Source organism: Rattus norvegicus, chromosome 19 (assembly GCF_036323735.1).
Source record: "Rattus norvegicus strain BN/NHsdMcwi chromosome 19, GRCr8, whole genome shotgun sequence".
Classification (NCBI taxonomy): domain Eukaryota; kingdom Metazoa; phylum Chordata; class Mammalia; order Rodentia; family Muridae; genus Rattus; species Rattus norvegicus.
Window position 1 is genome coordinate 9,826,355 of NC_086037.1, and position 22,856 is coordinate 9,849,210.

Here is a 22,856-nt window from a genome sequence, read left to right on the forward strand (position 1 = left end):
ACAAAACCAAGAGGGTAAGCTGAGCAAACCATGGGGAGCAAGCCAGCAAGCAGCACCCTTCCATGAGTTCTGCATCAGCTCCTGCCTTGAGTTCCTGCCCTAAATTCGTGGGAGGATGAACTACAAGCTGCAAAAGGAAATAAAACCTTTCTCTCCCAAGTTAATTTTGGTTGGGGTGTTTTAGAAACAGCAATAGAAACCCTGAGACACAAGCCTTTATTTACCCCTAGGTAGAATCTAGGAAAAAACAATGGGCCTGGGGGCTGGTGAGATTGTTCTGTGTGTGTTCCCACCAGCCATGAGAACCCGGGTTTGCCCCATGGGACACACCTGGTAGAAGGAGAGAGTCCTTCAGGTTATCCTGTCACCTCCATTCTCACACGTTGTTACAGCCGCACACACTAAACACAGAGTAATAAAGCAGGAGGGGGTAGAGAGGTGGCTCAGTGGTTAGAGCACTGACTGCTCTTCCAGAGGTCCTGAGTTCAAATCCCGGCAACCACATGGTGGCTCACAGTCATCTGTAATGGGATCCGATGCCCTCTTCTGGTGTGTCTGAGACAGTGACAGTGTTATCACATACATAAAATAAATAAGTAAATCTTAAAAACAAAAAGAAAGAGTATTTGCCACTCTTACAGAGGACCCAGGCTGGGTTTCCGGGACCCACATGGTGCCTGTAACCTCGGTTCTAGGGAATCCAATACCCTCTTCTGGCCTACAAGGGTAACAGACATATATGTGGTGCATGTCATATGTGTAAGCAAACACTCATAAGATAAAAACAAAGATTTAAAATAAGAGGTTGCTTAGTGTGGTGAATCCGTGGGTTTAAATGGTTACATTGCGGTGTAAGGATTGAAAAGGAAAAAAAAAAAATGGGAGTCAGCTTATGCTTATCATGCAAAGCACGTTGTCTGACAAAAGAAATTATTTCTGAGTTAAATAATTCAATGATCTACTCCAATTTGTTACTAATAAGGTGACCCTTACAACTAACAAAACCCCACATGAAATACCGGGTGTCCCTGGAGGCTTGCAGAACTCGTGGAAGGGAAGGGCTTGAACAACAAGGATAAGAAGTGACATTTTTCAGCTGGGCCTTTGCTGGTATGATATCAGCTCTTGGAGCTGGCAGGTCCATTAATCAGGGGACACTTACATCCGGCAGACTGGACAAGACAAGCCTGAGCCACTGAGCGTTCATTACAGAAAAAAAAAAAAAAAGGAACTCTTGCAAAAAAGCCTCAGGCAGAGAATTCTTATCAGGCAGAAGAGAGGTAATGAGCTTGATGCCTGTGGGGAGATGGAATTCCAAAAGGAATTTCAGGACCGGGCAGGGGAGTCTGGAGAATGAAACCATATTTGCATTTCAATGTCGGGAACAGAGAGGGTAATTTTTCATGTGTATTTAATGTATTTTAAACTACAAGCCCCTGAGCGAGCTAGTGTGCTCCCGTCTGAGTTGTCCTGATGATTTTGTGCTGGGTTACAGTGCTATTTAAGCCCTGGTATAGCGTATATTTGCTTATTGAAAACTTGTTTTCCGATGGGGGGGCTTGGACTATAACCCCAGCACTGCGGAGACTGAGACAGGAGGATTTCTAGTTAGACACTGCTTGAGGAACATAGTGAAATCTTCTCTCAAAGAATCCAGTAGATACAGCCAGCGAGAGGCTCAGCAGGTCAATGTCCATGTGCTCATTGTCCAGTGGCTCCTGGGGACCTGTATTCAATCCCTAGGACCCACCCACATGGAAGAGAAGAGAATCCCCACCTCCGCACACGTGCCGTGACACGCACATCCCACGCGCACAAATAAGTAGGGGGGAGGGAAGCAGAGGCAGGTGGATCACTATGAGTTCCAGGACAGCCTTTTCTACAGAGTAAGTGCCAGGATAGTCAGGGCTACCCAGGGGAACCTTCCTATATCAAAAAGCTGTGTGTGTGTGTGTGTGTGTGTGTGTGTCTGTGTGTGTGTGTGTCTGTGTGTGTGTCTGTGTGTATGTGTGTGTCTGTGTGTGTGTATGTGTGTGTGTATGTGTGTGTCTGTGTGTATGTGTGTGTGTCTGTATGTGTGTGTGTGTCTGTGTGTGTCTGTGTGTATGCGTGTGTGTGTGTGTGTGTGTGTGTGTGTGTATGCCAATGTTTGAGGCCCCAGCTTTGATCTAACACCACAGAACCCAAACAAAAGTGTCCTTTCAAACTGTCCTTTAATTCCTCAGATAAACTGGAGCTGATCTAAATAGAACATGTTATCCTCTATGTATCCATATGAGTGACAAGAGAGGCCGAGCTCTTGATTTTACAGGTTGAGGCATATGCTGAGCCGAAGATAGAATACAAAAATCAGGTACAGGCCTGCCTCAGAAGTCCGCGGCCCATAACACATGGTGTTCTGCACCCGTTTCTGACACACCTGTGCCCAGAGAACCAGCCCCTTTCTTCAAGCTGGCTCCAAACTCTGCCACAGTGAGGCCAGCCACTTCCCTTGTGTAGCTTCTCACGTCAGTCAATTTCAGGTTGGTTGTACTTGTGCCAAGGAGGCGTCTGGAGACGATATTCCCTGGCAGTCGCTCTCCCCTGTCGTTTCTCTGCACACATGCCTGTCAGTACAAAGCGGCACTATTTAGAGTTTGGACAGTGCAGCAACTATGGTGTGTTTCTGAGGTCACATGATCACTTGTCACTCAGTACGCATTCGGCTTCCATCAGACCCCAGTGAGGCAGGACAGAAAAAACGATAGATCTGTACATAAGCATACAAATACGTGTAAGTCGTCATTATTTACAGGAAGCTGAGGCGGGAGGATGGCAACTTCAAAACTTGTGTGGACAACTTTGTGAGACTCTGTCTCGTAAAGATACAAAATGGCAGGAGACCAAGCTGGTGAAGCAAACCTGTGATCCCAGCTGAGGGGAGAGGATCAGAAGTATGGGGTCCTCCTCAGCTACATAGTGGGACCCTGAAGGGAGGAAGACAGACAGAGAGGCTGACTGAAAACACAGGGATTACCTTGTTGTCTGTTTCATGCTCCCCACACCTCTGTAGGTTGGTCCTAATTTCTGAGCTGGTGAGTTCCCCCTCCCTTCCTCCTCGACCACTTCCTCAAAATGACCACTAGGTGGCGCAACGATCCTGGTCGTCACTCCCAGAGACCCTAGGTGTGCTGAAGCCTAGGCAGGAGACAACCGGACCCAGTCAAGGCTACAAGAAAATTTGTTTTTAAAACGAGTAAATAGAAACTCAGGGAAATAAGAATTAAGAGCCTTATAGATCTCTCCCCATAACACATCCTACCATCCAGGAAGGAGCAGAGATCTGAAGTGGGAGTGGGGTTTGCCATAAAGGAAGCACTTACGGCCTCCCTCTCCTGGCCTTACAGAATTGTCTAAAAAAGAAGGGAAGGAAAAAAATAGGAAATTTTTTCTTTCTTTCTTTTTCTTTTCCTTTCTTCTTTCTTTCTTTTTCTTTTCTTTTCTTCTTTCTTTCTTTTTCTTTTCTTTTCTTCTTTCTTTTTCTTTTCTTCTTTCTTTCTTTTTCTTTTCTTCTTTCTTTTTCTTTTCTTCTTTCTTTCTTTCTTTTTCTTTTCTTTTCTTCTTTCTTTCTTTTTCTTTTCTCTTTCTTTCTTTTTGTTTTTCATGACAGGGTTCTCTGTATAACTCTGGCTCTCCTGGAACTAGCCTGTAAACCAGACTGGCCTCAAACTCACAGAGATCTGCCTATAGACGTACAGTACACCATCACTGCCCAGTGTAAAACAAAAATTTTAAAATAGTCTAGCGTGGCGACTCACACCTTTAATTCTAGCCAGCACGTGTGAAGCTGAGGCAGATGGATTAGAGTGAGTTGGTGGCTAGCCTGGACTACATAGTTCTAGTTCAATTTGAGCTTCGGTGTGAGAGCCTGTCTCATCAAACCAAAATAACAAACATAGATAAAATAGAAGCAACGATCAGGTAACTTTAGCTTTGCATGATACTCGAAAAAAATTAAGAATATAAGGCGAGGGCTGGAGAGATGGCTCAGCGGTTAAGAGCACCCGACTGCTCTTCCAGAGGTCCTGAGTTCAATTCCCAGCAACCACATGGTGGCTCACAACCATCTGTAAAGAGATCTGATGCCCTCTTCTGGTGTATCTGAAGACAGCTACAGTGTACTTATAGATAATAAATGAATAAATCTTTAAAAAAAAAAAAGAATATAAGGCGAGGGTGGTAGAAAGTCACCCTCTCTTAAGAAATAAAGCAAGAGGGCCACACAAGCACAGCGTAGATACACTGTTAGGACAGAGGTGATTGCAAACAGCTATGAGAAGAATTTGGGACTTGTTTTTAATGTTGATGAGGACGGAGCCCAGGACCCCACCTATACCAGACCCGTGGTCTGTTCAGAACCATGTACCCATTATGTGCAATAGGATTTTAAAAGGAAGGGTTTTGGGTTTGTTTCTGTTTATTGCCAGAAGGTCTTAACTCACTATTTAGCCCAAGCTGGCCTTGAAGTTGGTTCTCCCCCCCCCCCCCCCCGGAGCTGGGGACGGAACCCAGGGCCTTGCGCTTCCTAGGCAAGCACTCTACCACTGAGCTAAATCCCCAACCCCTGGCCTTGAATTTGGAATCCTCCTGCTTTAGCCCCTTGAGTGTCAAGAGTAGGACGATTTTTGGTGAGACAACACTAGACACTGAAAGACAAGGTTTTTTTGTGGGCTCCAAACAGTGTGTTCCAGCATGTTCGTGTTGGGCAGTACTTTTTGAAGGCTTGGTTCGTGGGCAGCTGGTTGTGACTGATAACTAAAGGACACTGGGCAGGAGGAGGGGATGGCTGCCGAGCCTCCAGGGAGGTGTTCGCTTAGGAATTTGTACTTTAGCCCGAAGGCTGTGGGGCACTAGGGAAGGAAGCTGGCTCGGGAATGTCTTGGGCTGAGCTGCTGTTCGGAGAAGGGACCCTGGCAGCCTTCTGGAGATCCAGAGACAAAGATGAGCCAGAAGTGGAGACTGGGATCACCACGCAGCAGAATAAGGTGAGGACCAGGGCTGAGGGACAGTGGGAAGGAGGGGGAAGGCAGAGAGAGGTTTCAGGTAAGACGGGTTTCTCTGGCTAGAGGATCGAGATGCTTCTGGGGTTCAAGTTACTACCAAGACAGGAAAAGAAAAATGGTGTTAACTAAGTGTCTGTGTTTTGGGACTAAGATTTCAGAAATTGCCTCTTGGAGTTAACACGTACTTATTTGTGTATATACATGCTTACGCACACGCAGGACCACACGTGTGGACGTGTGTTCCATTGGTAGGAGTCAGTTCTCTCCTTCCACTACGTGGGACAGGAGGACCCAACTCAGTTCTTATTCCTGGAGACAGGTGTTCCTGAGTCATTTCATGGCCCCTGGAAATGCCTTCTGGCATGACATTCCAAATGGATGTACACCAAGTACTCTTGGGTAATAACCTCTCAACTAAAGGGGCTCACTCTAGAATACTCCCCAGCCCTACTCCACCCACAGCATTAATTAGAGTTATAGGTAGACCCCTCACACCCCCAGGCCTGAGAACCTAGGGAAGTGATAGATCTGTCTGCCCAGCATACACAAGCTCTGGGTTCCATTCCTGGCACCACGGCTCCCCAAACCGATAACCTCCCCTCCCCATCTTCATGGTCATCCTCTTCTAGAATACGACACTAATATTTTCCTTTCTTTTTGTGAGGTGCCGGGGATAACTCAAGGCCTGTACCTACTAGGCAGGTACCCTACCACTGGGCTAAACTTCCTAGACCCCTGTCTTTTGTTTGTTCCTTCCTTCCTTCCTTTCATTCATTCATTTTTTTTGACAGTCTCACTATGTAGCTCTGGCTAGCCTGGACTCACCATGTATACCAGGCTGCCCTAGAACTCACGGAGATCCACCTGTCCCTCCAGAATTGGGATTAAAGACATTCACCAGCACGCCCAGCCCCAGTGTATTTAGTTATCCTAATGCTGCTGCCCTCGGAATCCTCTTCCTCTGGCTGACGCACTGATAAGGCTCAGGACATTCTTTCTCTCTCCTTGGCCCACAGTCATGGCGAACAGTCTGAAGTGGCCTTCATGCTAGGCAGCTAGGCTACCCTTGCGCTGGATGGACAGAATGTCCTGGGAATGAAGAAGGAGGGCTCTTTGGGGATGGCCCTGGAAACCTAGAAGTATTTGCCAATGCAGAATGCCCTGTTTCCTTTGGGCCAGGTGTCACACTGATTTAACCCATCAGAAGGTTACTTTGTATCTCAAACTAAAACTTCTGCAAACTGAATAGAAGTGTGATGATGAGTCGGGGAAGCTGGGGCAAAATGCTGTCCCTTTGCATGTTTGAAGCTCCCGGGTGGATTTGCTCGAGTCGTGCAGGCTTCTGAACCTGTTTGGTGTTTTCCGAAAGAGCTGCTGTTCACTTCTGCTTGTTCGTTTTGTGGTTTTGCCTTGCTCTGTTTGTGACGGAGCCCAGGCTGGCCTTGAACTCACCACATATAGCCCAATCTGGCTGCCACGTTTCCGTCCCCCTGTCTCATGTATAGGCATGGGTCAGCATTTTTCTCTCTCCTTGGGCTTGCATTTTTCGGGGCTTGCAGTATGCCAGGACAGTTGATCCCGGCTCCCATGGAGCCTCCAGAGTGGGAACAAGAACTCAGGTGACAGGATAGGACCTCAGGACAGGTTCTTCCCTGGGACTAGGGAGCCACTTCTGAATTCATGCCTGAATCCAATAAGCACTTAGTAGATAGGGATGGCGAGAAAGGCCCTTCAGAGGGGCTGGGGGGATGCTGGGATGCCTCCCCACACCTCTCTCTCTGAGACAGGGTTTCTCTGTGTAGCCCTGACTATCCTGGAGCTCGATCTGTGACCAGGCTGGCCTCAAATGCACAGATCCACCTGCCTCTGCCTCCTGAGTGCTGGGATTAGAGGCCTGTGCCACCACCATGTGGCAAGGGGATGCCTCTTTAGCTGAGCTCTGAAGGGTGGAAGAGCTGCCAGGCACAGGCAGGCATGAGGAGAACCACCCTGCCTGCCGGATCTGCTTCCAGAACCCCAGCTACCTTTTCCTCATGTAAGCACAGACTGCCAACCAACACTTCAGCTTCCTGAACCATTTCACCTTTAAGAAAAAAAAATGATTTCCTGCCCATGGGACCCCTTGCCCTTCTGGCTTGCAGTTTCCTGGGGAGCACTGGCCCTGGCCAACTGTATCTGATTTACTACAGGACTGGGAACCTGTCCTGCCCAGTGCTGTAAAGAGGATTGGGGTTCCGTGACAAAGGGGAATTCTACGTAAGCTTGTTTCATTCAAGTCGGTTTGGTCTTTCTAAACTTTACTCCGCCTTTCTGCCTTTCCGCCTTTCTGTCGTCGTTTTCCAAGAAAGAACTAGGAGACTTTCGTCAGAGCTGAGTGTGTGCTGCCTGTCCTCGTGGGCGGGGTGTGTTCACGTGAGCACAGAGGCCATTGGAAGCTGGAGTTCCCCAGAGCTGGGGTTACAGGCAGTGGTGAGCAGCTCAGTGTGGGTGTGGGAAGCAAACTCTGGTCCTCAAGAAGAGCAGTGATTGTTTTTAACCTCTGTACTCTCTCACTGGTTCCTTGTTTCATCTGACAGGGTCACAGGTAACCCAGACTTTCTTTGAGCTTACTATATTGTCAAGGGTGACCTCGAACTCCTGATCCTCCTGTCTCTACCTTCCGAGTCCCGAGAGTCTGAGTTTGTAACACTACACTTGGCTGCCATGTTTTTCAAAAGTGAAACCAACCTTGTCATTAGTCATTTTAGTCACCCACAGTTGTCTGCCCATTGTGACTCTGGCATGACTTCGGAGCATGAGGGAAATTTGTAAGGTCAATGCTGAGGGCACAGTTGTAGGGTCTGTGGGGGCTCAGCAGGAGGGGAGGAGGGGATGAGACTCCCAGGGAAGTTTCTGAGAGCTGAACAGAAACAACTATAATTAGCACTTTATTAAGTGACTTTTTATTTATTTATTTTTTTACTTTGTGAGCTTTTTGTGTGTAGGGAGGGCTGGGGCTTGAATCCAATATAGAAGGCGGGGCCTCAATGTGCTAGAAAATTCTCTGTGCTGAATCCCATTCCCCCCCCCCCCAATTCTGAATTAAAAAGTCATCCATGCTATTTCAATAGCTTGACCTATGTCTTTGGAAGAGGGAGTGAGGATACAAAACACGGCTTGAATTTGGAAGTGGGAGCAGAAGAAAACACTCAAAAGGAGAGAGGATTCGTTAGTGCAGTGTTTGTCTGAGGGGAACAGTATTCTGCTGACCTTTGTGGGAATGTCGCTAGGGAATGAGTTCCAAGTCAGCCAGAACGACATAGTGAGATCTATCTTGCTGTCTCAACATATTAATCAATTAATTAATTAAAAATAAAATTAAAGTTGGCTCCAGATACTTCTAAGTTCACAGGAAGGAGGGAATGTGTCACAGCTGGGGGAGCACACATTACAGGTGTTTTGTTTATTTTTTCTTCCTCGAGACAGGACATCTCTACATTGACCTAGCTATCTTGTCTCACTATGTAGACAGGGCTGACCTAGAATCCACAAGGATCTGCCCGCTTCTGCCTCCTGAGTGCTAGGATTAAAGGTGTGTGCCATCACGTCCAGCCTCCTCTATTTTTCTGACAGAATGGAGAACAGATTTTAGTATGTTCTTTAAGTATCTCACTATGTAGCATGCACACACATGCATGCGCACACAGGCACACACAAAAGCTAGATCTTTTGGTTTGGTTTTGTTTTCTTTTGTTTCCTCTGTGTGACAGACCTGGCTGGAACTCACTTTGTAGATAATGCTCTAGCTCCCAGGCTGTGCTGTGGTTATAAGCAGGTGCCCAGGCATCAGTACGTCAGCTCTGTGTGTGTGTGTGTGTGTGTGTGTGTGTGTGTTAACACGCCAGCGTGTGAGCCCTAGCTGGTGCCTTATGTGTGTTTCCCACAAAGGCCTCCCTTGCTGCTCAAATTGGCATAGAACTTTTTTTTTTTTTTTTTGGTTCTTTTTTTCGGAGCTGGGGACCAAACCCAGGGCCTTGCGCTTCCTAGGTAAGCGCTCTACCACTGAGCTAAATCCCCAGCCCCGGCATAGAACTTTTTAAGAATGTCTGTTGGAAACATTGTTCTCTGTGTTCATGGCTATCCTGGAGCTCACTATGTAGATCAGGGTGGCTTCAAATTTGTGATGATCCCTTTGTCTCCACCTACTAAATGCTACCCCAGCTGGTCGCCTACCCAGTTTCGGTCTAGAATTTACATGCATAAATGGTTGTCTTGCTTCAGCCTTCCCAGCAGCAGAGACCAGAGCTGTTACGCAATCCTGGGCTTCAGCTTGGGTTTCATTGGTTTTTCTTTTCTTTTCTTTTTTTCTTCCTGTTTTTCCGTTTTCAATGTTACTGATTTTTTTTCCTTCTTAGCTTTATTATTTCCTTGCTTTTGCATATTTTTTCCTTAGGTAAGGAGGAAGATTAGTGCTCTCTCTCTCTCTCTCTCTCTCTCTCTCTCTCTCTCTCTCGTGTGTGTGTGTGTGTGTGTGTGTGTGTGTGTGTGTGTGTGTGTGTGTGTGTGTGTTGAGGCAGGACTTTGCTAGGTAGCTCAAACTTGCCTTAAAACTTCCTATTCTCCTATTTCTCCCTCTCGAGTGCTGGGATCTAGATGAGCTCTTGAACTGTACCTCCTATTTCTTTTAAGATAAGCATTTAATGCTATAAATTTCCCCTAAGCACTACTTACTGATGTCCCACAAAATTTTATGGACTGTATTTTCATCTCTGTTTGGTTTGAATGTTTTTCTATTCAGACTAAGAAATAGTGAATTCTATTCACTTTAGAAAGATGCTGTAGCCAGGTGTGGGGCCACACGCCTGTAAAATCCCAGCATTCAGGAGGCAGAGGCAGGAGGATTGCCATGAATCTGGAAAGTCAGTCTATTATAATTAGTTCTGGGCCAGCCAGGGCTATAAAGGAAAACCCTGCCCTCAAGAAAAACAAGACCCAAATACAAAACCAGACCAAAATGAAGAAGTATGCTGTTATAGCTAAGTATTTTTCCAGGTGGGTTTTTTTTCCTTTTCCTTTTTAATTCCCTTTTGGAAAACAATTTTACGTCATTTTAAGTCTTTTTAATGGGCAGGAGAGATGGCTTAGCCATTAAAGGCTTAGCTTGCAGCCAGAAAGATGAGCTCCTTCTAAGTATGTACGTTGGGATTTGTTTTATGGGCTACCGTATGGTCTAACAGTGTTCTTCGTGCACTTGGGAAGATTGTGTTTTCTGCTTTTATTTGATGAAAGATTCCATAAAAGTCAATGGGATCCATTCAGTGGCTGGGTTGACTCAATCCTATCTATGTTTATTTTTTTGCCTAGTTATAGCATCAGTCACTGAGAGAGGTGTGCTGAAGTCTCTAACTGTCTATTTCCCCATTCCTTCTAAAGCTTCTATAGCTTTTGGCGCTATGTTCAAATCTCCGTTGTTAGTCCTATGTTTAGGATGGCTCTGTCTTCTTGATGGAGTGCTTACTAGATCCAAGCCCAGGGGCTTGTTCTATGGAAAGATCGGTGCTTGAGAAATGGGTGCTGGGGATAAAGAAGGTATAGCACTGGTGGCTGAAGGCTTATCTGGGGAGGAAGAATGCTCCCGAATGGGCTTCTCCAGCTGGACATGGTAGCAAATGTCCACGAGCTTAGCAAGAACCTAAAGCACGAGAGTCACAAGTTCAAGGCCAGCCTAAAGTACACATGAGTTCTAGAAAGGCCTGATCTATATAGCTGTGCCCGGCCTCAAAATCACAAAACAAAACAGTAAATAAATGAACAAATTCACCTCCCCTGCCCTATTTAGGAAGGAATGCTGAGAACAAGATGGCCAGTAAACGGGAAGAATGAATATTCATGGCACGTCTGTGAATAGGTGGGGCTTTTCTAGGCACTCAGGAGCCACCACCTCTTTCTACTGCCTCCTTGGCCTGGTGTTTCCAGTCCTGGTGGCTGTAGGTGTTATTAGCCTTGAAGGCTGGGCGAGAGACAGACCAGGCAAGTCTAGGTCAAGTTAACCCTGCTTTATAGTTTTTGGCAAAACATTTCTCAGATGTTTAACATGCTTACGGGTAGAAGTCAGATTTAACCTGAAGGTTGAGGCAGGAGCTGAGGCAGACACTGTGTAAGGCTCCCTTTCATTCTCCTAATTACCTGTCTGTCAGCTGCAGGCCCAAGCAAAATGCCAGTGTTCTCAGGTTCCTAAAAAGTACCGCTGGCAAGCACAGCCACAACACACACAGCGGCCAAGAAGGCGGTGGGGACTAGCAGTGTGCTACCTAAGTATGTGACCTCCAAAATTGGTGGTTTTAATCCAGCTGAGAGCGGGAAAGCTAGGGAGGTTCTTCGTGTTTCGCTGGGTGACGCCAGAAGGGCTGTTCATCCTCTGTGAAAGAGTTGGTTTCACTTACAGACTGCCTGGCCCCGGGGTTGATTCTGAAGGCTTGCCAAGGGCATCTCATGGGGTGAAGTTTTCTTCTTGTTGACAAACTGATCTGTTTTCTCATTATGTAATGTCCCTCTTTATTCCTGGTCGTTTTTATTGCTCTGGTATTTATTTCATCTGAAATGAATATAGGCACCCTAGCCTTATATCGGCATGGTATGTAATATTTCTTTATTACTATATGCACTTCTTGAGGGACTTCTCTTTAAAAAAAAATCAGAATTTAAAAGCTGAGTATAATGATTCGTGACTCTGATCCCAGTACTTGGGAGGAGGCTTAGGCGGGAGTATTGGCGGGGGTTTGGGGCTAGCCTGGGCTACAGAGTGAAACTGTCTCCCAGCAAACCAACAAACAAAGCAGGAGCTGAACATAGTGGCGGAACCCTGTAATCCTAATACTTGGATAGATGAGGCTTGGCATGGGGATGAGGCTAGCCTGGGCTACAGCATGAAATTCTGTCTCAAAAAAAAAAATCAAATTAAACAAAAAGCCCAACTTAAAGCTGGGCATAATAGGTCCTATGCATAATCTCAGTACCTTGGAAGCTGAGGTTCTGTCTCAGAACCCAAACCAAATCTAACCAAACCAAGCCAAGCCAAACCAAACCAAACGATTTAGTAATTTTTACATTTCAGTTGGCGTACTCAGATAATTTTTTTTTTGAGGGTTTTTGTTTTGTTTTGTTTTGCTTTAGTTTTTCAAGACAGGGTTTCACTGTGTAGCCCTGGCTGTCCTGGAGACAATTTTTATCTCATGTAATTATGTTTTAGGGGCTCTGTTTGTCTCCTCATTTTGTTTCTCCCTTTGCTCCTTCACATTGTCTTTTAGATTACTTTTAAATTTTCAAAATTATTATCATCATTTGTGTGTGTGTGTGTGTGTGTGTGGTGTGTATGCTGTGCCACTGTGAATGTGGAAGTCAGAGGACAACTCCAGGAGTTGGTTCTCCCCTTCCACCTATACAACAGCTCCAGAGATGGGACTCAGGAGGTCACTTTGTGAGACAAGCTCCCTAATTGGCTAAGCCATTTCACAGGCCCCATTTAAATATTTTAAGTGTGCTATTTTACCTTATTTATTATGGAAGGGTTTTTTTTTTTTTGGTGGGGGGGGTGTTTTGTTTTGACAGAATCTTGCTGTATCCTTGCACAGTTGGGTCCTGGAATCCTGACTAGGACAGAGAGGGACTGGAGAAATGGCAGACACATATATAGGGAAAAACTGAGACCATGGGGTATGGCTCTTGGGAGGTACTGCATACAGCTGACTGGGGAGTGTGGTTATCGCACACAGATAAACCAGAGGGAGGGGTTGTCATAAACCGCTGAACACAGAGGCAGGTGTAGCTGATCTCTGTACACACTGGGGTGGGGATGGGGAGAAGGGTACAGTAGGCATATTCTGTACTCAGGATCGACATCTGCACACAGACCAGAGGAAAGCTGTGCCTCACAGAGCCTCAGCAGCCTCAGCAGGGGAGAAGGATTTGCCACTCCCGAGAGGCATGCCCAGGTCACCTCACTTAGGACTTTACTCCCTACAGAGTGTCACTGTGTAGCACAGGCTTACCTTGAACTGATGACCCCCCTGCCTTAGCCCCCAAAATACAGGGATTGTGGGAATGTGCCAGCACGCCTGCTAACTATTGCTTTGTTTTTATTTTTGGAGACATTTTTACTCTGTAGCCTAGGCTAACTTGGAGCTTACCATGTAGCCCAGGCTGGCCTCAAACTCATGATAATCCTCCTGCCTCGGACATTTGAGTTTTCACTTTTTGCTTGTTTGTTTTTTTGGTTGGTTTTGGTTTTGATTTTTGTGTTTTGGTTTGGTTTGGTTTGGTTGTTTTGGTGCTGATCAAACCCAGGCTGTGTGCATGCTAGACAAGAGCTGTTTCAGTCCAAGGAAACAGCTTGTTGTTGTTGTTGTTGTTGTTGGGTTTTTTGGTTGTTGTTTTGTTTGCTTCTATCTTTTGAGACAGGGTGTCTCTGTGTAGCTCTGGCTGTCCTGGAAACAACTCTGTAGACCAGTCTAGCCTCATACTCAGAGATCCACCTGACTTTGCCTCCCGAGTGCTAGGATTAAAAGCATGAGTCACCATTGCACAGCTCAAAAATGCATTTATTCATTATTTCTTAGATCAAATTTTATTTTATGGTCTAAGTTTGTTTTGAATTCTCACTCTCCTGCCTCAGCTTCCTGAGTACTAAAATAGGAATGCAATATGCAGCTAGCTAATTTCTCTTCCTCCCTCTTTTCTCTCTCTCTCTCTCTCTCTCTCTCTCTCTCTCTCTCTCTCTCTCTCTCTCTTCTTTTGACAGTTTCTCTACATAACTAACTGTCCTGGAATTCACTATGTAGACCAGGTTGAATCCAAAAAGATACACCTGCCTCTGCCTCTCAAGTGTTGGAATTAAAGGCACGGGTTTAAGAGAAACACAGTAGCTAGGTATCGTAGTACATGCCTTTAATCCCAGCAGTCAGGAGACAGGAGGATCTCTGTGTGTTTGAGGCTAACCTGGTCTACATATCAAGTTCCAGGCCTCCCAGAGCTACACAGAACCGTGATCGTCAACCTTCCTTATCCTGAAACCCTTTGACATAGTTCCTCATGTTGTGCTGACCCGCCGATCATAAAATTGCTTCTTGCTACTCCATAACTGTAACTTTGCTACTGTTGTGAATTGTAATGTAAATATCTGACATGCATGATATCTGATATGTGATCCCCAGAAGGTTGAGAACCACTGACATAGAGAGAGCCTGTCTCAAAACAAACAAAAACCACATTCGAGTACAGCTCTGCATGTCCTTCTAGAACTGTCCTCGTGCCCTGTAGCACATCAAGCCCGCACTCCAAACACCTTTACATGTGGCTTCTAGAAACAGTCAGTGTGAGCTCTCTCTTCAGAAGGGGCACTAACCAGGTTTAAAAGGCTGTGTACTGGGCTGAGGGTGTAGCTTACTGGTGGAGAGCTCATATTCAAAGCCCTGGATTGGACCCTGACTCTGTAGACATTCAGTTGACCCGTAGGAAGTACTTTTACTGAGGCACAACTGAACACCTAATAAGGGAGTGGTTCTCATCCTATGGGTCATGACTCCTTTGTGGGAGGGTCAAACAACCCTTTCACAGGCACAGCAGATAGTTACATTAAAATGCATAGCAGTAGCAAGATTACAGTTATGAAGTAGCAACAAGTAACTTTATGGCTGGGGGTCAGCACAACTGTATTGAAGGCTCAAAGCATTAAGAAAGTTGAGACCCGGGGTTGGGGATTTAGCTCAGTGGTAGAGCACTTGCCTAGCAAGCACAAGGCCCTGGGTTTGGTCCCCAGCTCTGAAAAAAAGAAAAAAGAAAAAAAAAAAAAAAAAAAAAAAAAAAGAAAGTTGAGACCCCTGTAATAAGGGCTTTATAGGATAATTAAATTGGCCACACACACACATACACACACACACACACACATATACACACACACATACACACTCACACACATACACATATACACACACATACACACTCACACATACATACACATATACACACACATACACATACACACTCTCACACACACATACACACACACTCACACACACACATACACTCTCACACACATACATACACACATATACACACACATACACACTCACATACACACACATACACACGCATACACACTCACACACACATACACATATACACACACATACACATACACACTCTCACACACACATACACACACACTCACACACACATACACTCTCACACACATACATACACACACATACACACATACACACTCACATACACACACATACACACGCATACACACTCACACACACATACACATATACACACACATACACATACACACTCTCACACATACATACACACACACTCACACACACATACACATATACACACACATACACACACATACACACTCTCACACACATACATACACACACATACACACACATACACACTCACACACACATACACATACACACGCACATACACACACATACACACATATACATACACACACATACACACACATACACACTCACACACATACACACATACACACATATACATACACACACATACACACACATACACACTCACACACATACACATACACACACATACACACACATACACACTCACACACACATACACATACAGAGCAGTTTACCTTGAAGGTGGGTTCTAAGTTTCATTATCATTACCTAAAGGGTAATTTATCTGAATTAAACTAGGTTGTACAAGAACAAACAAAAGAAATAAAAGACCAGGCATGACAGCTTACGCCTTTAATCCTACTGTTCAGGAGGCAAATGCAGTGGATCTCCTCTGTGAGTCGGAGGCCAGCAAGGCCTATATATCAAGACCCTATCAATCAGTCAACCAATAAAAAGAAATTAATTGATACAAATATGTTGATGAATAAAATGGAATCTGAAATCTGGGTTTGATTGTTTTGCCTTTCTAAAAAGAAATCTTTTTTTACTCGTATGGCTGTTTTGCCTGCATGCATGTCTGGAGCCCATGCATTCCTGGTGCCTTCAGAGACCAGAAGAGGACACTGGATGAGTTACAGACATTTGTGAACTGCCGTATGGCTGCTGGGACTCAAACCCGGGTCCTCTAAAAGAGCAGCCAGTGCTCTTAACCTCTGAGCCATCTCTCCTGCACCCACTCGATATCTTTTGTTTTAAGCTCGGTTTAACTCGTGGCCTTACTCTGTAGTCCTGGCTGACCGGACGCTAGCTGTATAGACTAGGTGACCTTAAACTTACAACAGCCCCTATCTGGCTGTCGGGGGCAGAGGTGAGCACCACCGCGCCCAGACGCATTGCTCAATTACAACTTACCGTTTGGACCGAGGAAACCACTTGTCTCAAACTGTTACAGAGGATTCCTAGAACCAGCAAACTGACACACAGCCTTCCTTACTCACTGCTGTAACAAAATACCTGAGCAAAAGGCAAATGAAAAGAGGAAGGGTTGGGCTCACAGCCTGAGGATACAGTCCTTCAAAGCAGAGAGAGCAACAGGCAGCCCTTGGCTCGTGCCTGGGCAGATGCACCCTAGAGCTCAACTTGCTTTCTCTTCTCCCCCCTTTTAATGTGTACGGTGATCTCGAGATCTCAGCCCACTGGAGGGTGCTCCCACCTTCAGGGTGGGTCCTCCCTTCTCAGCTAAACTTCCCTGGAAATGTCCCCACAGAAAAATCCAGAACGGTGCCTCCGTGATGTGTTTTTTTCATTTAACCAGGCTGACTACTGAAACGATCTACCCGGAGAGGCTTGTGAGCCCTGAAGTCAGGCGGATAGAGCTGCAGGTGTAAGCTCCGGTGTGCATTGCTAGTGATGCTGTTAATCTCCGGGTCCTCTGATCACTCAGCTGCCATTGAGACACAGAAAAAAAAAAATGTACATTCTCCATGATGCCAAGGGGAACAAGCTTCTTAGATTCTGGAATTAACATTTAAGGGGGTAAGGGAAAAGAAAAATTAAATCATCGCAGAAGTTTCATTTATCTGTCTGTCTGTCTGTCTATCTATCTATCTATCTATCTATCTATCTATCTATCTATCTATCTATAGTTTTGTTTTTAACGCAGGGTGATGATCTACAGGCCAGGCTGGGCTTGAACTCTCAGCCTTCTGAGTGCTGGGAATGCAAGTGTGTGCCGTTAATTACATCCGGCTATGTCTGGCACTCTATGGAGCTTAGGAAGATTTCTCAGCCCCTGCCTGTGGTCATGTTACAGGTCCTAAGCTTGGGTTCTCTAAAATTCTTGGGCCTAAAGACTCTGATTCTTCAGAGTCCTTTTACTTTTATTTATTACTGTCGTTATTGATTAATTTTGGTTTTTCATGACAGGGTTTCTCTGTCCTGTTTCTCTGTCCTTGCTGTCCTGGAACTCACTGTGTAGACCAGGCCGTCCTTGAACTCAGAGATCCCCTACTTCTGCCTCTGAGTCCCGGATAGTAGGCGTTTGCTACCCCTGCCAGTCTTTTTCAGAATTTTTTTTTTTTTCTTTTCTTTTTCTCAGAGCTGGGGACCGAACCCAGGGCCTTGCGCTTGCTAGGCAAGCGCTCTACCACTGAGCTAAATCCCCAACCCCTTTTTTCAGAATTCTAATAGCAACCAAGGCTTGCAGTTTCTCTTCTCTGGCCGTTATGTTCTTCAGCCTTGGCTCTCTGTCCTCTTTCTCCCAGTCTGTTGCCCCTTCCCTGGTCACTCTCTTGAACTACTCAATCTCTTCAGCTCTCAGGCAGCCGCCTGCCTTGCTGCTTTCCTGTTGAGCCACTGCTGACCTGTGTGTGGCCTCCCTGCTTTGTCTGCCACTGTTTTCTTTGTTACTACTCAGCCCGTGGTACTAAAAGTAGGAAAAGTCTGACTGAAAGATTTCTGTTGGGCCTGATGTTACACCCCCAGCGAAGACAGCACCGGATGGTATCTGTCTCCCAGCCAACTCACCAAGTGAGCCTGAGCTGTCTACTTACAAGCCACACAAGGGTCGATGGTACCAATGACAATGACAATGACAATACACTTGCAGATGAAGGTCTGTGATGGCACTGGTCACTGCGTTGTCTCCAGCTCCGTCACAGCTGTCACTTTGCTAGGCCACCAGTGGAAGCGTCGTCGCTCTGGGTTTAGGTGAAGATGGTGATAGGATCATCTAGAGTTTACTAAGGCCACAATAGCAAAATGCCTGCACTTTATTGGTTCGGACAGTTCAGGTTGCGACCGCATCTCCAGGAGAGGGGCAATCCACTGGGCCTGAGTAGTTTTTTTTCAGAATTCCTGATACTGACTTGAGGATAGGACATTGGTTCTCAACCTGTGGGTCGGGACCCCTTTTTTGGGGGGGGTCAAGTGACTCTTTCACAGGGGTTGCATATCAGATACCCTGCATACCAGATATTTACATTACAATTCATAACAGCAAAATCACAGTTATTCCGAAAAAAAGAACAAAAAAAAAAAAAATCACAGTTATAAAGTAGCAATGAAAATAGTTTCACGGTTAGGGCTCACCATGACATGCAGAACTGTATTAAAGGGTCACAGTATTAGGAAGGTTGAGAGCCACGGGGGTGATGGTTGGACCCTGAAGAGTACAGTGGTTGTCAATCATGGAATCAGATTGCTCCAACTCCTAATTTTTTTTTTTCATGCTTACAGTAGAAACTTAAGGAGCTTGTTAACACTAATCCTGATCTTAACAGCAATCTGCCGACATTTAACACGGCTCCAGGCAGAGGTGGGTCCCCACCCCTCATTTGCCGCACTTGCACATGCCAAACATGTGTTCTACATCCCAGCCCTCATAAGACGTCCTGAAGGCTGGTCAGCTCTGTGTGTGGTAAACCAGGCCCCATTCCCAGTTTCATACTAAAGAAAACCTTGAGTCAATGAAGCTACTTACAAACGTGAATTCTCCTCTGGGCAGAACAGGCCGAGAGATTTAACAGACTCCCTGGATGTACAGGAATTTCCAGGCATTAGACATAAAAAAACAAAGACTTACTAGTGAAACTTTGGCTTCCAGTTTTTCCGTAAATAGTAAAGATAGTCCAAACATCATTACTCGGAACATTTTCAAATGGTTTTATAAAGGACCCTTCTAGACTTGACCTAAAAGTGGATGTGCTCTTGGGCCTGCAGGTTTTGTTTTGTTTTTTTTTTAAGATTGATTTATTTATTATATAGAGGGCATCAGATCCCATTACAGATGGTTGTGAGCCACCATGTGGTTGCTGGGATTTGAACTCAGGACCTTGGGAAGAGCAGTCAGTGCTCTTAACCACTGAGCCATCTCTCCAGCCCGGGCCTGCAGGTTGTTAATCCCACAGATTTGAGGAGAAAGACCACCAACCCAAATCATGGACAAAATAATTAAAGCAAATAATTAATTATAGCAAGCTTTTTTTATGTATACAGGCTGTCTCTCCCTACAAGTGGGGTTCAAGAGATCTCTTGAGATGCAGAAGATAAGGACTTTTATAGTCCGTGAGTAGGGGGTTTCTGAATGGGGATTTGGCAGGCAAACAGGTGGGGTTACAGAAGTGGAACATAAGCAGAACAAGTTGGTCATAACAACTTGAAACAAGGTTGCAAGGTGGGAGTCATAACAAGTGATCGTAATAACCTTTGACACAAAGACACAGTTACCATTTCCCGGAACAGGCAGTACAGAACCATTTGTAGTTAAGGTTACAGGTGGGCTACAGCCCCATCCTTGAGAAACAGAGATTTAATCATAAGCAGGAATGAGCCCAGTTTATCTTTACTATATGATGCTTATACGTCTAAGACCGAGGCAGGCAGGTTCATTGAGGTGAGGCTCAGGGGTGGAGTCTGTACTTAGCGTGTATCCCCAGCCCCAGATCACAAACAAACAAAAACCAAATTAAATCAGCTGTGGAGATTACGTTCCTGTCATCTCGGCATCAGAAATAAGTTCAGGGTCACAAAGAAAGAGACCGCCTCTCCAAGTGACTGTCTAGACTAGGGGGTCTTTTCACCCAAAGGGTGGGCTCCAAAGAGCAAATGCACTGAGAGAAGACGTGTACTAAGTTTTGTTCTAGCTTAGGTTTTGACTGTGTCTTTTCCCCATTGCCTAGGGTCTGACTTCACAGTCTTATTCAATTGACTAGTCTGAAAAAAATGGCACGCAGGAAAGGAAGGAGGAATCGGAAAAGGGTTTTTGCTCCAGACCATTGTATTCCTAGAGCAGTGGGCCTCTGTGTAAACAGGAGTTTTCCTGACAAGGAGCATTGAAATGTTTGCATAAAAATCTTACTAGGTGGGAGAAGATAGGAAGATTTTAATTCCTTGTGCTAAACAGTTTTATAGTATTTGATAGAAAGGACTCGAGTTAACAGCCTTAACAGGAAAAGAGATATTCTGATAGATGTTGACCCCCTCCTTTATCATCCCAAAGAATAAAAACTTCCCCAGGAATTCCCCTGCATAAAGGGAAGGGCAGCCGGCTCCTGCCAGCGGGAGGATGAACTGGCCCCCCAGGAAGAGAGTCTACAAATTAAATTAACATATGCAGATTTTAGACTTTTGTTTTTAGCTTTCTATAAAATGTGGAAATCGGAGAGTTTAGGCATCTTTCTCTTCCAGGTTTGGCCAAACTATGAATAAATCCAGCTTCTATTATCAATTTATGTCCCAATTTCCTCTATGAAATGGCACATTTAACAGATCTAAACCCAACCCCCTACCCTCCACCCCCGTAACAGGGAGGCTGAAGTAGGAGGGGGAGAAGTTTGAGAGATGTACACCAGTGCTGGCTCAGGGAGACTCTCAAAAGCCAGGGGCTGAAGAGGGATCCCACAGTCTGGGGACTTTGACTGCAGAAAAACTGGATCCTTGGCTTCAACACAGAAAGATTTCAGAAGAATCTTACGAAGCACAGTTAGGGTTTCTTTTCTAAAAGGATTTTGAAATACAGATTTTTTTTCTAGCACAAGGGCTAACAGTAAGACAGCAAGGGTGTGGACTTCTCTGATAGTCCCATTTCATTGTCTTTACAGATGGCCAAGATATGGCATTTGGGTGAGTTTTAAAGCCTTTGTCTTCGAAGGATTGCAAGGAACAGAATTGAGATTACAGTGGGTTCCTGAGGGGCAACTGGTAGGACCGCAGGTGTTGAGCCTTGGGGAAACATCTTTACTGTGAACAGCTGGGAAAGAGAAATGAGGCCAGAACAGTCATGCCTACGCCTGGTTCACTGCTAGTTTAGCATAAAGCATGGATACAAGGAAAGCAACCTCCATGTAGAATGTGGTTCCTTGAGGTCGAACTCTTTCTCCTCAGGTGAGAGGTTTCAGCCAGACTGCCCTGTGAGGAGCTCTTCTCTCCCTTGTTCCTTGTGTCCCCATAACTTTTCTTGTTTTTAAAATCCTGCCTCAGTGGGATAGGTACTCCTTAGCACCCATTAAGCCAGACTGGGAAGGCGTGGGCGAGTTTGGTGGACTTGAGAAAAGGGCCCCTGAGCAACTGATTGAAGCCTTTGCCAGCCAATTAACCGCAGCTTAAGGCCCTATCTCCTCCCTATAGCCTTGAACCCCACCTAAAACTCCACTTACAGGGAAAAGGCATCGACAAACCCATGTGCAACATTTGTGGCTTCGTTTGCAGTCGCAGACTCTAATTCCCTCCGGGGCATCTCTGGAATCACATCAAGTACCTCTACCATTAAAAGTGAGAGGTGGGTGCTGGAGAGATGGCTCAGTGGTTAAGAGCACCGACTGTTCTTCCTGAGGTCCTGAGTTCAAATCCCAGCAACCACATGATGGCTCACAACCATCTGTAATAGAATGTGATGTCCTCTTCTGGTGTGTCTGAAGACAGCTACTGTGTGTGTGTGTGTGTGTGTGTGTGTGTGTGTGTGTGTGTAATAATTTTTTTTTAAAAATGAGAGAGGACTCCCTCCCCAAATTTTCTTTCACTATATTTATTTATTCATTGGGGAGTGGGTGGGTATAGGCTTGGAAATTACAATGTAGACCATGCTGGCCTTGAAATCACAGAGATCTGCCTGCCTCTGCCACCCAGATTCTGAGATTAAAAGCATGTGTCACCACACCTATTTAACAATAAATCTTTAAAAACAAAATAAAGAAATCTTTCAACTCCATTTTATTAACTGGTCCGCCCTGAACGTCTCAGTGTCGAAGTCAGACTCTGACGAGGTCATTAAAGGTCTCCAGGCTGGTGAGGGTGGCCTTGTAGAACCGGGTCTGTCCGGTCACGGCTGACAGCGTGAGGCCCTGGGTTTGAACATAAGGAACATCTTTCTTCGTCATCTTGTCAGAGCTTATGTCACCTGTAAATTCACTCTGACTCCCTTCCCCAAGGGTGACAGGAAATTGGGCGGTCCTGCTGGTGTGTGTATTTGACACACACATTTGGAAACCTCTGGTCTCTTTCTCCTCATAAAACATGACTGATGAGCTGGAGAGATGGCTCAGTGATTAAGAGCACTGACTGCTCTTCCAGAGGTCCTGAGTTCAAATCCCAGCAACCACATGGTAGCTCACAACCATCTGTAATGGAATCTGATGCCCTCTTCTGCTGTGTCTGAAGCTACAGTGTACTTATATACATTAAACAAATAAATCTTTAAAAAAAAAAACATTACTGATGTGTAAGAGAGACCATTCAGATTACAGCCCTTGGTAACCAAATCCTCCTCCTCTTGAACTCCAGAAAAGGAGCCTCAAACAAAAATCCAGGCTCCTCGAGTGGCCGCTCATGTGCTTGCTGTCCCTCTTGACAGTGTCCCTCTGGAGTTCCTTGGTCACTCCAAAGTCGGCCTGTTACT

General features: G+C 45.5%; 1 protein-coding gene across 10 annotated transcripts in view; it reads left to right on the forward strand.

Moving 5' to 3' along the window:
• The first annotated feature begins 4,804 nt into the window (after positions 1-4,804).
• Positions 4,805-22,856, forward strand: part of Kifc3 (kinesin family member C3) — a 95,247-nt gene continuing 77,195 nt past the window's right edge. For 9 of the 10 annotated variants that reach the window (XR_005496646.2, XR_005496647.2, XM_039097698.1 and 6 more), the window contains exon 1: positions 4,899-5,024. Coding sequence is in view for 8 of the 10 variants with exons in the window: in XM_039097698.1 (XP_038953626.1) it covers positions 4,914-5,024 (111 nt within the window). In the remaining 2 variants the exon portion in view is untranslated. Of the gene's footprint in view, positions 5,025-22,856 lie in introns of all 10 variants that reach the window. The other variant, NM_001401191.1, reaches the window with a different exon arrangement.